Here is a 14,308-nt window from a genome sequence, read left to right on the forward strand (position 1 = left end):
GCCTCAATGCTAGGGAGACAAAACATGTACTTAGGCACACAGAGGCTGTTTTCCAGGGGGATTAAACTGCTTTGTATCTCGCTTAATAGCTTTCTGTTCTGCTTTACGCTACCCAAAGCTGAATTCCTTTGCCAGCCAACTGACTGATAAAACTGTAGCGGTAGGGTCGGGTGGGGTGCAGATGCCTGTGTCTCAATTTACGTCTCAGCTTTCCTAGGCAAGTGTAGTTAAAATAGTCTTGGTATGTTAACTGCTTCCATGCTCCTCTCCAAATGCTGACTTTCATTAGAATCAGGTGCCTGGTGCAACCCAGTCAGATGGGCGGCTCATCATCATCATCATCATCATCATCATCACCACTGCACATGTTGGCTCTGTTTGTGGCCAATTTATCAGGTCCAGTCATTCTCCAAGCAAGTTCCATCTTTTTGCAGACAACTGCAACATTTTAATCCTCCCCATCAGTTTCAGGGAATCTTTTGTCTTCCGGGTGTTGCTGAACTACAACTCCCATCAGCCACAGCCAGCATTGGCCAATGGCCAGGATGATGGGAGTTGGAATCCAGCAGCATCTGGAATGCCAAAGGTTCCCTACACCTGCTCTACATGGTGTCAGCTGCCTACAGCCGGAACAAGGCTGACAATCACGGCACTTTAAAGCTGTCGCCGTGGCGCTGGTGATGGTGAGGAGCAGCTGTTAGTCCTTCAGAGTTCTGCACACAAAATTCATTGTGTTTTGTGTGAGCACAGATACTTCTCTTCCACCCTGTCATTGCGTTTAAACTTTATGTTGTGCCAGCAGTATATTCCAGGCACTGTGTAGAATACAGACATAGGCTGCTCTCTGCCCTTCGCATCTAACCTGGTGCTGTCTACTCTGGCTAGTAACAGAAGTTCCTCAGTGGTCTTTACCAGCACTACTGTCTGAGTGAGATCTTTTAAAAAATGGAGATGTTGGGGATCAAACCTATGTCATTAAGGACAAACAAGGGTGTAGAATCTGAGCACGGTGGGGCAATGCCCAGAAGCCACCCTCCTGCCACTGCTGCTGCTGACCAATACAGTGTGCCAACAAGGTTGAGGGACTGCTGGATTGATGGAATAGGTACACCAATGCACACCTGTTCCAACTGGTATTCTATAAAACCATGAACATTTTAGAAGGTATCTGAAGAAGTGTGCATGCACACGAAAGCTCATACCAAAATAAAAACTTAGTTGGTCTTTAAGGTGCTACTGAAGGAATAATTTTTTTTATTTTAGAAGATGTGAGAAACCAACAGGCCGAAAGATGAACCTGTTCACTTAAGTCACCAGGTGTGCTTACCTGAGTTTTACCCTGGAGCAACTCTCTTAATTCTTTCCTCTTTCTTTAGTTGATGTCACCGGGGACTCCTTGCCGGGAACAAGCCAGACCTTGTGACCTGCCAGAATACTGCACAGGCAAATCCCCGTTCTGCCCTGCAAACTTCTACCAACTGGATGGCACTCCTTGTGCGAGTGGCAGGGCGTATTGCTACAGCGGAATGTGCCTCACATATGAACAGCAGTGCTTGCAGCTCTGGGGATATGGTAAGGAAGGGCATGTGACTAAATGGGGTGGGGTGGGGGCTTTTCAAGCAGCATGGGGTCCAGGGAAGGGAAGGAGCAAATTGTTCCCCTGTGGATATCCTGAGCTTGAGGGATGGAGCTGTATTAGGACAGGGGAGCAGGGGAAATGATAGATTGAGGAATGGACTTTACATCCATTGAGTCTGCTACCAGATACTGTGACCAGATGCAACTGTGACTTGTGTGCTCCTAATAGTTGAGTAGAATGAATTTTAGCAGGAGCAGCTTCTCCTATCACAGTGCAGTAGGTTCAAGGGAAATTGCATATGCTAAAATCCCTTCTGCTACACAGCCCTGTCCCCGGTTGAATATGATCAACCTATTGGGTCCATGCCTTTATTGTGGCTGGTAGCAGTCCAACCAAATGGAATGAGGAAAACCATTCCTTTTACTCTACCAGTAATTTTCTATCCAGATTGTCAAATATTGAATCTCCTGGTCTCTGAAAATTATGGAAGACATTGCCTTTTAAATAAATATGGTTTTAGCAAACAATATAATCTGGGTCCCCACTTTCCTATTTCTTGCCTATGATATTTTGAATGGTGGGAAATAACTTTTTGAACTTTCTTCACAACCATGCGGAATAAAAACAACAACCTTTCTTTAAAAGGAGTATGGACTTCTCATGATTCCACATACCAAGAGATGTTGCTTTGTAAGCTACATGTGGGGCACATTACACATATCTTACATTTCCACTGTTTGTAGCAATCCGCTGTCACACCAGTGTTTCTCAAACTTGGGTCCTCAGCTGTTGTTGGACTATAACTCCTATCATCCCTAGCTAGCAGGACCAGTGGTCAGGGATGATGGGAGTTGTAGTTCCACAACAGCTGGAGACCCAAGTTTGAGAAATGCTATGCTAGCCTATGCCACAGGGGGAGTGATATTGTTATCTCATATGCCTTGGTCTCTTAGTGTTGCTGTTGTTTGTTTGTTTTTCTCTTTTCACCTGAAAACAATAGTAGAGAGCTCACATCTATTGCCATGGTAGAAAGTCGGTGGTTGGCAGATTTGGGTAAGCTACTATCTTCAGCAGAAATCAGTTTCATGAATCTCTTCCATGCAGGAGCAAGGCCAGCACCTGACATCTGCTTTGAGAGGGTTAATGCTGCTGGCGATTCCTATGGGAACTGTGGGAAGGATACCAATGGCCGATACAGGAAGTGCAACTTAAGGTAGAAAGCAGATTCAACTATTCTGGGTGGGATTGGTGTCCTTACAGTTTAAAAGCTTAAAAACAATCAGTTTTCTATTGTAACTGGCTGAAGATGACTTCTGGTTTCTTACGAATTTTGTTAGCAATATTCAGTTGATTATATTGAATATTTTAGTGAATGCTCATGCCATGTGAACTTAAACCGTTCTTTCGGGTCACACTTTTTCAAAATATCCTTCTGCTGGCTTTTCTGAGTGTGTGGTTTGCATCTGAAAAGAAAAGCAGCATGACTTGTGAGTAAGCCCCCCACCTCCTGTGTGAAATGAACTGTATGAGGTGCTCATTTGTGAACAAATCCGCTATCTGAGGTACTGCTTATTGATGGGTTGCCACCAATCTTTTAAGGAGGAGGCTTGGGCGATCCCTCATGAGAAACTCTAATGAGAAACATTATTTCTCACAACCAAGCCTAACTCTAAGCATTTACTCCTTTGAGGGCGATCCCAAGATATATCCAGGGAAAAGTTGATGCAAACACACCATTAGTTGTGGCTAAGGAATGTCAGTTATGAGTCTCAAATTTGCTCATTTTGTAGGATGGAAATGATAGTTTCTTGAATGTGAAGAAAAGCTGACAATTTAGCCAGAATGCTCAGGTTCTCATGCACTATTTTCACTTTCCAGAGATGCTAAGTGTGGCAAGATACAGTGCCAAAGTTCAGCTTCCAAGCCTTTGGAGTCCAATGCTGTTGCAATTGACACGACTATCACATTAGATGGAAGGAACATATTCTGTCGTGGGACTCATGTATACCGAAATGAAGATGAAGGTGACATGTTAGACCCGGGCCTTGTGATGGCAGGAACAAAGTGTGGTGACAGTCATGTAAGTGCAGGTTGCCTACAATGCTCTGGCACCTTTTCCAACCATGCGCTAGGAAGAGAGCTCAGTTTGTTTTGTTTTCAAAGCACCTGAGTGGTGCCACTTTTTCAGAGGTTTGATACAGCTTTGAAAAAGAAAAGAAAAAAACAAGCGGAACTCTCTTCAGAAATGAGTGTCGGGAACCAGAGCCAGGAGTAGGTCAGCAATAAAAAAACACCAAAGAAACCAAAACAGCACAGGCCTAGTGATCACAGCAACTCTTCCCAGTATGTCTTACCCCAGTGAGGCAGTTGTGAGGACTGAAGGTCTCCACCTTCCCACCACTCTGTAAGGTTCCTTTTCCACTTCTTTCCCCCAGCAGCCTAAGGCTCTGTTGTCTTGTCTCTCATTGCTCTGTCCTCTTAATTTCTCTGCATGTTCTGGGAGACCAGGAAGGACAGGGAGCTGGTCCTAGTAGGAGTGGGGGACTCTCTGGCTTCTTCAGCAGCCTACTTAATCTCTGTCCCATGCTCCCCCCCCCAATTCCTCTTCTGCCTCAGATTCTGGACTGCTCTCTGCCCCATGCTCGTCCTGCTCACTAAATCCTGTTGCCTCTTCAGCTTCTGACACTTCCTCCTCCCAATCTACTCCTCCTTCTCCCTCGGACCACCCATTGTCGTCCGCCCCCTCCCGGCTCTGAGTCTTCTTCCCTTGGGGGTTCCCCAGCTTGTGCCTCCTGCCATCCAACCAGTCCATGACAATGAGTGTGCTCATTGCCATGTGCTTGTTGGAGAGCAGCTGCATGTGGGAGGGAATGTTCCCAACCCCCAAATTTGATCCCTTGTATCCTTCTGAGAACTGTACTCAATACAAGGAAATGCTGTGAGGCTTGAGGCTGGTTGCGTTTCACCAGCTCCACCACATCAAATGTTGGGTGGAGCACCACAGATCTGTGAAAGCAAAATAATTCTTGTTCAACCCTGTGCCAGCAGATAAGCAAGCTGTGTAGGGGAACACAGAACAATAATAATTGGCCTTTGCCATTCTTCCACCACCTTTTGACTTCTGTTTGTTCCACCACTCCAGCAGCTACCAAGAGCAGCAGTATTATCTGTGGGGTGAAGCAATGGATGCTGGGGCTTCTCAGCCATAGTCTAAGGAGTGGCATGTAGCTTTGATTATCTCCCAGCCTAGGAATACATTTCATAGTACTGCTACAGTTTTATCCTGAATGCCTGTCTTCCTCCTACAGATTTGCTTTGAGGGGCGCTGTAGAAACACCTCCTTCTTTGACACTGGAGACTGTGGGAAGAAGTGCAATGGCCATGGAGTAGGTATCTTGGTTTCTGCCTTCTTGATGCGACACTTTGTGCTACTTGCCAATTCAACTAGTGATTTTTATTTTTATCTGTAGGAGGAAATATATGTGATTTCAGTGATGCATGCAGTGCCTCGGAACATAATCCCTGCAAAAATAGACAAACTGTTGTGAGCAAAGCTCAACTGGTTCAGACCCCGGCCCGCCTCATTAAAATTAAAATTTGTTTATAAATCCACTGAAAACTGATTCCTCCTCCATAGCTAGTGTTATTCCAGAACATCTGGAGGGCACTATGTTAGCTACCCTGCCCTGTGGCCTGCTAGAATGGCTTCCTATACAACTGCACACATTTATGGATGGGCTTTCAAACATAGATGTCAAACTGAGGTCTTCATGGATTTGTTTGGCATAGGATTGTTGAGCGTTATGTAGACCTTGGATACCATGTGTTGGATGTGCTAGCTGTTCTTAAGCCGTGTTGCAGTTTTTGAGAAGAAGCTATCCACACCCATCATGGCCAGACAGTGTTACAGGAAACATTTGCTGGGAGGTTAAAAATAGTGGAAAGTCAGTTTGGTCCCATTTTGGGAATGTGCATACTTTGGAAGGGTGAAAACCTATCCATTGGAATTTGGTTGGTAGAAATGATAGGAATTTCCACTGCAATTCTTAGGAAGGCTGGGTGGTATTAGACATGACTTTGGGGGGTGGGGATGGGGGAGACGAGATATTCTTCATATAGATGTAGTGTTGTTTAGCCCTAACAGTTGTCAACAGAAGGTTCAAGCACTCCTTAGAAATCCACCCTGCTGTGCTTTTGGATTGGAATGACCATAGTGTTTGATGTTCCTGCTAACAAGGAAAGGTTAATGTCGAATTTCCTCATTGTTCTCTCTACAGATTTGCAACAACAACCAGAACTGCCATTGTTTCAGTGGATGGGCACCTCCGTTTTGCAATAAACCTGGGAATGGAGGAAGCCTGGACAGTGGGCCCATGCCTCAAAAAAGTGGGTGTGACTCATGTTATTTGGGGAAATTAAGGAAATCTGAAGGGGGTGGGAGGGAAGTAAGTAAGAAAACTAGATACAATAGAGGGCAAGGGAACCTGTACCTATATAGCTGAATGGGCGATGGAATTTGGCAGGTAGGGTTTTTGTCATAACTCCAGATTCCAGCAGCAATAGAAAACTGCCTTATAATGAGTCAGAACATTGGTTCATCTAGCACAGTATTGTCTACACCAGCCTTTCTCAACCTTGGGTCCCCATATGTTCTTGAACTACAATTACCATCATCCTTGCTAGCTATGGATGATGGGAATTGTAGTCCAACAGCATCTAGGGCCTCACATCCTGGATAGTTGCTGCTGGTCCGCTACACAGACCAGCAGCAGCTATCCAGGATGTGAGGAAGAAGTCTGTCCCAGATCTACCTGGAGATGCCAGGGATTGAACCTGGAACCTTCTGTTTGCAAGGCATGTGCTGTACCCCTCAGCTATGGCCCAGGGACTCCCACTAAGGAGCTTGACCAGGTGCTGGAGATTGGGACACTGTTGAGTCTAAGGCTGACAGACAGGAGCCAATAGAACAAGCTCTCAAGTCACCAGGGCTTGTAGGGCCAGAGCTAAGACCCTCACAGGCACCTTTCCCTGAATCTGTAGGAACCAAATGCATCCTACAGTACCTTACCCATCCAGCAGTGCAGGGAGCACACACCTGACATGAGGCTATGGAATGGGGAGGAGTGCTCACCTTCAGGCCAAAGGGTTGGCCCTTTAATAACCCACAAGGGGGTAGAGCCTGGAAGGGGTGGTATGGGAGTAGAGCAGGCATCCCCAAACTTCGGCCCTCCAGATGTTTTGGACTACAATTCCCATCACCCCTGACCACTGGTCCTGTTAGCTAGGGATCATGGGAGTTGTAGGCCAAAACATCTGGAGGGCCACAGTTTGGGGATGCCTGGAGTAGAGGTTTTAATCCTGGGTCTGCGCTCAACCTTGCTGGTCTGCGCTCAACCTTGGAGTTGTCTGTGGTCCTGTAACTCCTAACCTACCTTGACTTGTGGCATCTGGCATCTGGGCATGGCAAGTTCCTGGGCAACATTATGAGATAAGTAGAACTTACTGAAATTCCCTCTTCCACTCATTGGTCACCATGGTATTGGGGGGTGGGGGGAACGATGTGAAAGGAGGACTTATAACAATATTGATATGTCTATTTTTTCCCCCTGTCAGGTCCTTTCCCAATTATAATAGGAGTCCTTTCCATCTTGCTTTTGATGACAATTGGAGTTGCTTTTTGCTGCTATAAATGGAGAGCCAGGCTTGTGCCACTAAAGCAGGCTTTCATTCCTCCAAAGAAAATGCAGCAGTTCAGGTGAATATTTATAGTATGACAGTAACAAATGTGCTTCCATTTCTGATGCTGGGATAAAGAAGTCTGGGATTGCATGTGCAAGTTGCCTTGCGCACCATGCACCTTGGAGAAAGATATATTGATAAACAAATCTATTTTTTGCATATGCAACAACAAATATATAGATACTGAAAAGGGAAGATGCTTAAACTAGTTCCTTTATTATTTTATGAAATTCCAATTACTTCCCCCGTCAGACATTTAGCCTTTTGAGTGTTCGTCATGCAGAGACTTTCTGCTGCAAAATTTAGTTTAGATTTATCAACAGTACTCACTGCCCTTAAATGAGCCTGGATTATTGCAGTTGAGTTGGCCAGATTATTATAATTATTATTTATAATTATATGCACTTATTAGTCTCCTTTTTTAACTTACAAAAAAATAAACTCAAATCAACTTACAATATATATTGGCCTCTTGCAAAAAACATTGTTCCAATAATCTAAATTAGGATAGAATGGGAGCCAGACATCTCAGTCTGGCTCCCATTCTATCCTAAATTAGATTATTTGGGTTTGTTGTTTTTGAAACACGATTCTGACATGAAATGGTTAAATATATACCATGAGAGGCAGCTTCCTTGTAATACTTGTTTCCTGTTTTCCCCCCCAAGCAGTACCTCTCCTCCCATTCAGAGTGGTGTGACTGGGCATGCCAACCCAGCCTTCAAGCTGAAAACCCCCCAGGAACAGAGAAAGGTACCTGAAAGCTGACACCTGCCATGTTGAATAACACCTGATCTTCTCTATACAGTAGAACCTTGGTTCTCGAACAGCTTAGTTGACAAACAAATTGGCTCCCGAACGCCACAAACCCGGAAGTAAGTGTTCCGGTTTGCAAACGTTTTTCGGAAGCCAAACGTGGCTTATGCTTGAGTGCAGGAAGCTCCTACAGCCAATCGGAAGCCGCACCTTGGTTTTTGAACAGTTTTGGGATCAAACAGACTCCCAGAACGGATAAAGTTCGAGAACCAAGGTACCACTGTATTGCTAACCCAGTACTGATCCATGCTGATAATTCGCTAGCATTATAAAACACATGAGCCAATCAATCAATGTGCTGGAACAGCAAAGCTGCTTCTCTTGCTACATCCTAGAGACACAAGATGAAAGTGATTGTTTAGGGAAGCTCTTTGGGCTCTTGCGAGCACCTTTTCTCACAGTAAATGATTTCCTGCAAGCATTTGATCCAGCATGAATGTCAATGTTTTAAAGAATTAATTTGTATTGTTTATATTAGATGTAGCTCACCCTAAGGGCTTTAATGGAGCCAAGCAGTGGGAGAGAAATTGCAAAAATTCATAAATAAGCACAAGGAGTGCTCAGGGAACAAAATGTATATGGGACCAGGACTTTGTGTACTTTTAAAGAACACATATGCACACTAAAGATTCCTGGGCACTGCAGTTTACCCATGTCACAGGGCTACAATTCCCAGCACCCTTAACATACTATAGTTTTGAGGATTCTTGGGGGATGCTTTAAATGCATGGTGTTTGTAAGCAGCACTGAGATTTGGTGGTTGGCTAATAAATCTACTCATATTGGGTCATTTGAAGTGTCTCAGCAGGAGTAAACCTAAACAATGTAAATGCAGGAGCGGTTTTAGAAAGATCACCTGCTCTTTCTGTGATTGCATGCAGGCTATTGGCATACAGAATATCCCTGCAAAGCCTGAAGTGCTCTACTGTGAACCACCTCCAGAGCTCAAAATTCATGCGCAACCACCACCACCACCTCCTCCTCCTCCTGCTCTCCCAGCTAACACAAAGAAACTTCCCTTTCTTGGGTATCAGAGTGAGGCAAATAATTTCCCCAAGCGAACTCCTCCAAGCAGGCCAGCACCACCAGCACCAAAAGTCATTGTTTCTCAGGTGAGTATTTTTATATGGATTGATATCTTTACATCCGTGGTAATAACTTGTTCCCACCGCTTGCTAAAAATAGAGTGAATATGTGAGTTAATGGTGCCTAAGAGCTGATTTTGGCATTACTATTGGTACATATTAGTAAATGTGAACTAATAAAACTTTAGTATAGTTAATTCTGCTTCACCGTGGAAAAATGCATTTGGTAGAAGCAGGAAAGGTATTGCCCCTCCCCACCAACTGTGTATATCAACACTGGAAAACCCCAAGTATAGCTATATTGGCATACATCCTATTGCCAGTCGGCTGTGCTTCATATGAGCTCAGCCCCAAACTTTTGCATGTGTTTTCACATGCAAATGAATTAAGGACATATTTTTCTTTTCTGAAAAGGAAATCCAGACTTTTGCCTTATTACATGCATTTTTGAAGAATAGAAATGCACTGCTCTATTTTCTTGGTGCCTAACATTTCTGTAGATCATAAAGCAGGGAATAGAGATAACTTAGAGTTTTGCCCACCCAGGCAACTGGATAGTTGGAAGGTTGTTGTTTTTTAAAAGAAGAACCCTTCTAGATCTTACTTTCTTGTCCCAGGATTCTTCCAGACCACGGCCACCTCAGAAAGCTCTTCCTGCTAATCCAGTTCCTGCCAGCAACAGAGCTGGGTTGCCCAGGATGAATGCAGCAGTACCACCCGCCTACAGTGCTGTAAGGAATACAGGAGTACACCAGGAGGTGAGGCATATAAAGGATAGCAGATGCTATTATTGCCCATGGGCTATGTAGCAATATACTGTATTTTCCGTCTATAAGACGCAGCCATGTATAAGACGCCCCCTTTTTGGGGGGACTCAGGTTTAAGACACCCTCTAATTTTTGACATTATTTTTTTGAAAAAACCCTGGTCTTATACCCGGGAAAATATGGTACTTCAAACCAGAACTCCACCTCGTTGTCAGCTGACTAAAATCCACCTTCACAGCCATGGTGTTTTTAGTTCCAGATGTTGGGGGTTATCTATCTGGGCCAGCTCCATTTTTCTTTGAGGGGCAGGGAGCAGCTACATTTGACTGCTTCTGTCATATACGAAGGCATTTACAAACAGGTTTTTTGGGTGGGTGCAGGCCCGGCTCTAGGTGCACTCCCGGTGGCACGGGGCGCCAGTGTGCCGGGCCGGCAGGCGGGGGCGCTGCGCGACAAAGCCGCGCTGCGCGCTGTGAGGGCGGGGGTGCCGGCGCGATCTCCGCGCATCAGCGCCAGGGCGACCAACCTGCTCGAGACGGCCCTGGGTGGGTGCTAAAAAAGAAGAATCCAATGTGAGTAGACATCCTCCATCCTCTCCTTCTACAGCCCCCAGCTTGTAACACAGAACTCATAAAATCCTATAGTTAGGAGCAAGTCATTCAGTGGGCCTTACAGGGTCGGTCTATAACTGTGAAGAGAGAACAGTTAAAAGATACTGAACTATTTCCATTTAAGAGGTATTGTGCCCACTTAAACTCTCTTGCATCTCTTACCTAAATTAGCATCCATTGAACAAATACAATCATTTCCCCTTTCCTAGAATTCATTCATGAAAAATCCTGAAGCTGTGAATACCCTGAAATTTAGACATTGAAGGTCATCTTGCAACTCTGAACTCCACACCGGTTCCTCCTGCTTTGACCTGGGATTCCCACGGGCTTTGTTTCTGTGGGGAAGACGACATGCTGGGCATGTGCAAATCTCAACTTCCTCCCCACCCACCAGCCTCATATGACTAGCCGAGACCAATTTCAGCTCTGGTTTTAGCAACCTTGGCACAGGTCGATGCCATACCCTTGGACGTCAGTGGGGATTCTATCCATGCATGCCAAGGTTAATGTGACCTGCTTTGCCTTTTGGATATTTGTTCATTACAGGAGTTACTTGTTTAAAATAGCACTGGTGTGTTATAGTGCAATATGCAATGTGCTGGAACGGAAGTGGGAGAAGCCTCTGTAGAAGACAAATGTATTTTAGTCAACACCGAGCCACTGCATCCTTCTCAGCGTTTCCAGCTTTGTTACAACCACAGACAATCCTTTGGGGAAGAGAATGTTGGGATGCCCCTGTTATGACCTCATCTCCTCCAAAGTACTGTATGGAGACGTAGTCTGATCTTGTGGAATTTTGCCACATACTGACTATATTTATTCCCTCTTTTAAGGAATCTCCCAGGGTTCAGTGCTTTACCTTTGCCCTCTTACACTGTCACCTTCTTAGCCCAAAGTTTTTCTGGTCAATAGGTTCAAGGTTTGAATCAACCGCCATCAACCTTTAAAGTCTACTCCATCCTGTTTGCATGTGGCATCTTAATTATAGGTTCTGCCCAGCAGCACAGAATGCAAGGCGGGTTTTGTGTGGCGGCACACTGTTCCCATGACAACCTAAAAGAAATGTACTCTACCAATCAACCAAATATTAGCAAGGCATTTTAAGGGTTTCCTACAATTAATTGCAGTTAGTTATCTGTTTTTGCATGCTATATCTTGTTGATATAATCAAGTACACTCCGCTTAGTTTTTGTCTATTTATGTTTCATTTGGATTGGGCTTGCTCACTCAGGAAATTGGCACCACTAATTTACCTGAGGATAGTTATCCTATCCTGATGTGATTATCTTGATTGAGAGCTTACACTCAACACTATCAAGCTAAGGCTTTGGCCTATAGCTGGTGGGCAGGGTTGAGTACCATAGTCCTAAATTAATACAAGCCAGCCTTCCCCAACCTGGGCCCCCCTGATGTTTCGGACTACAACTCCTATCAACCCCTAACTAGGGTTGTTTGGGAGTTAAGGTCCAAAACATCCTGGGTGCACCAGGTTTGAGAAGGCTGATCGAAACCAACATTGAGTAATTTGGAAATAACCCTTGGTTAAATCTCGGTGTAATTGGAATTCCCATTTGGGGCTGGTGTAAAATGGATTAACTATGGCAAATTTACAATGTGATCAAGCCCTCGGACAAGGTACTACAGGTGCCATAATCCTAATACTGTTTTCCTATTACTACAGTGGTTTGCTGCATCTCACTTGATTCAACAAAAAATCATAGGCTGTGTGCCTTCTTTCTATCCTCTGTATTCCAATTCACCTGTAGGCACCTATTTGGGTGTCTTAACACAGTTCAGCTGGCTAAATAGAAAAAATTAACTCATGGTGCTTTTACCATTGGGCAACTGATTAAACCCCACCTATTTTAATACTGTAACTGGACACTATAGTGCATAAATAACCTCAACTTCCAAATATGCAGCTGCAACATTGTTACCAGTCTGAAGCTTTATGAATGTTTTCTCAGGTTTTAGGTGTTTTTGGTGCTTTTGTTGCCCGGTGATATTTTTCAATTTGCTTTGCAAATATGCTGGTGCTAAAAACGAGGAACTGTTTTGTCTATTACTATGAATGGATAGGAAACTTGAATCAAAACTGCCATAGCCAGTCTTAGAAATGGATCTAGGTGCTGTTTATGCAGAGAGTTTCTGGGTGTTTGGCTGCAGTACAAACTGGTGTTTTTGGTTTTGTTTCTTTCTCTTTTTTTAAAGGCCCTTTAGGCTTGTTTGTCATCTTTCTAGATGAGCCATAACAATTATAGCCCCAAAACTCAGCTTGAGTACGCAAAACAAGGTTTCCTAGAAATTTCCCCAAGTTGTGCACCAGTGAATCAAGTGGTATCTTAACTATGCATGTACCTACATTGCTCTCATGTTACAGAATAAGCGGTTTATGCTGTCTGCTGCGTTATCAATAACAATGCACAAGTGGTTTTGAGCACTGCATTCTTCCCCAAATCCTCAGGTTGTGCTCATTACTTTCTTCCATTTCTAGCACAGAACTGGTGCCACAAAGAACTGTCACTGGAAATACGATTAACGCTCCAAAACATTTTTAGCCTAGTTTCAAATACCCCAAATGAATGGTTGTATACGCACGAGTGTGTTTTAAACACATGCCGGCAGCCATTTATTTCAAGCCAGAAGGTGTGCATCTCAGAAAACGTAACAGCATCCATCCCGTTCTCTGTCTTTTCAGGTTAAGTCTCAGGCACTCTTAGCATAATGGGATCAGTAATCTTCCATTCAGAACTGTCACAGTTGAAGACAAAACAGATTTGTTCTGCTAACTTAGTACCTCCTGAAGTCAACACCGAGCAATGCCATTGGCTTTGCTAGGTCTTGGCTTATGCTATCTCAGAATACTTCGAAGAACAACTCGCTATCATTTCAAGGGGGGGAAATTATTCAGAGCTGGAAGGTTATCTTCGTCAAGGCATTGCCAAATGTCAATCAGGGCTTACTTTTAAAAGCTCCACAGGAAAAGAGATCAGCACTCTGCTTTCCCCTCCCTAATGCTGCCGAAATGTGGCTGTAGGCCCTCCAGCCTCACCTGCTGTAGTGTGAAGGTAAAGTTTCCTTGGGTGCTACAAGAGATGGCAGGGTAGAGAGATGATGGTATGCAGAGGCTACCCCATGGAAATAGCCCAGTTTTGCTGAACTTCTTCCTTACAAGGAGTTTTTAAATAGACACTGTTCAGCTTAGGGAACTGGCACCCCTGCTTCAAACAAGGTTGATGAGTGCATCAGAAATAGTTTTGTACTTTCGCGTATATGTTGAAAGGATAAATTGGGAGAAGAACATTGTGGCTGCAGTCCTATGCTCACTTACCAAGGAATAAGGCCTTGTGAATTCAGTGGGACCTACTTCCAAGTAAACACACACAGGGCTGCACTCAGTGTTTATTATTATTATTATTATTATTATTATTATTATTATTATTATTATTATGGTAGAGCCTCTGCATCATGCGTCACCATTTTATGTCTCGCAGGTTTACAATATGATCTCTGTGCATCTATGCAAATACTTGAATAATGCAGTTTGTTGTGCCTTTTGCCTAGTTATATTTAATAAATTTTGTGGTCGATATGTACCGAACAGTTACCAAATAATTGAACCAAGGGCTGGCTTGAGAAGTCAGGGAGGGGAGGGCTTGCACCTCTTCCAGATGTTGCCTGTGCTACTGGGTTAGCCAGATGGTCTTCGCA

General features: G+C 44.2%; 1 protein-coding gene across 1 annotated transcript in view; it reads left to right on the forward strand.

Moving 5' to 3' along the window:
• The window catches only part of ADAM19 (ADAM metallopeptidase domain 19), a 55,127-nt gene extending 40,978 nt beyond the window's left edge, over positions 1-14,149 (forward strand). The window contains exons 14-23 of the mRNA XM_035105756.2: positions 1,377-1,572; positions 2,684-2,792; positions 3,458-3,659; positions 4,888-4,965; positions 5,857-5,965; positions 7,193-7,334; positions 7,990-8,071; positions 9,016-9,246; positions 9,837-9,977; positions 10,807-14,149. Coding sequence (XP_034961647.2) covers positions 1,377-1,572; positions 2,684-2,792; positions 3,458-3,659; positions 4,888-4,965; positions 5,857-5,965; positions 7,193-7,334; positions 7,990-8,071; positions 9,016-9,246; positions 9,837-9,977; positions 10,807-10,860 — 1,344 coding nt within the window. The 3' untranslated portion in view covers positions 10,861-14,149. The remainder of the gene's footprint in view (positions 1-1,376; positions 1,573-2,683; positions 2,793-3,457; positions 3,660-4,887; positions 4,966-5,856; positions 5,966-7,192; positions 7,335-7,989; positions 8,072-9,015; positions 9,247-9,836; positions 9,978-10,806) is intronic.
• The last annotated feature ends 159 nt before the right edge of the window (positions 14,150-14,308 follow it).

The sequence above is a fragment of the Zootoca vivipara genome, chromosome 2 (assembly GCF_963506605.1).
Source record: "Zootoca vivipara chromosome 2, rZooViv1.1, whole genome shotgun sequence".
Classification (NCBI taxonomy): domain Eukaryota; kingdom Metazoa; phylum Chordata; class Lepidosauria; order Squamata; family Lacertidae; genus Zootoca; species Zootoca vivipara.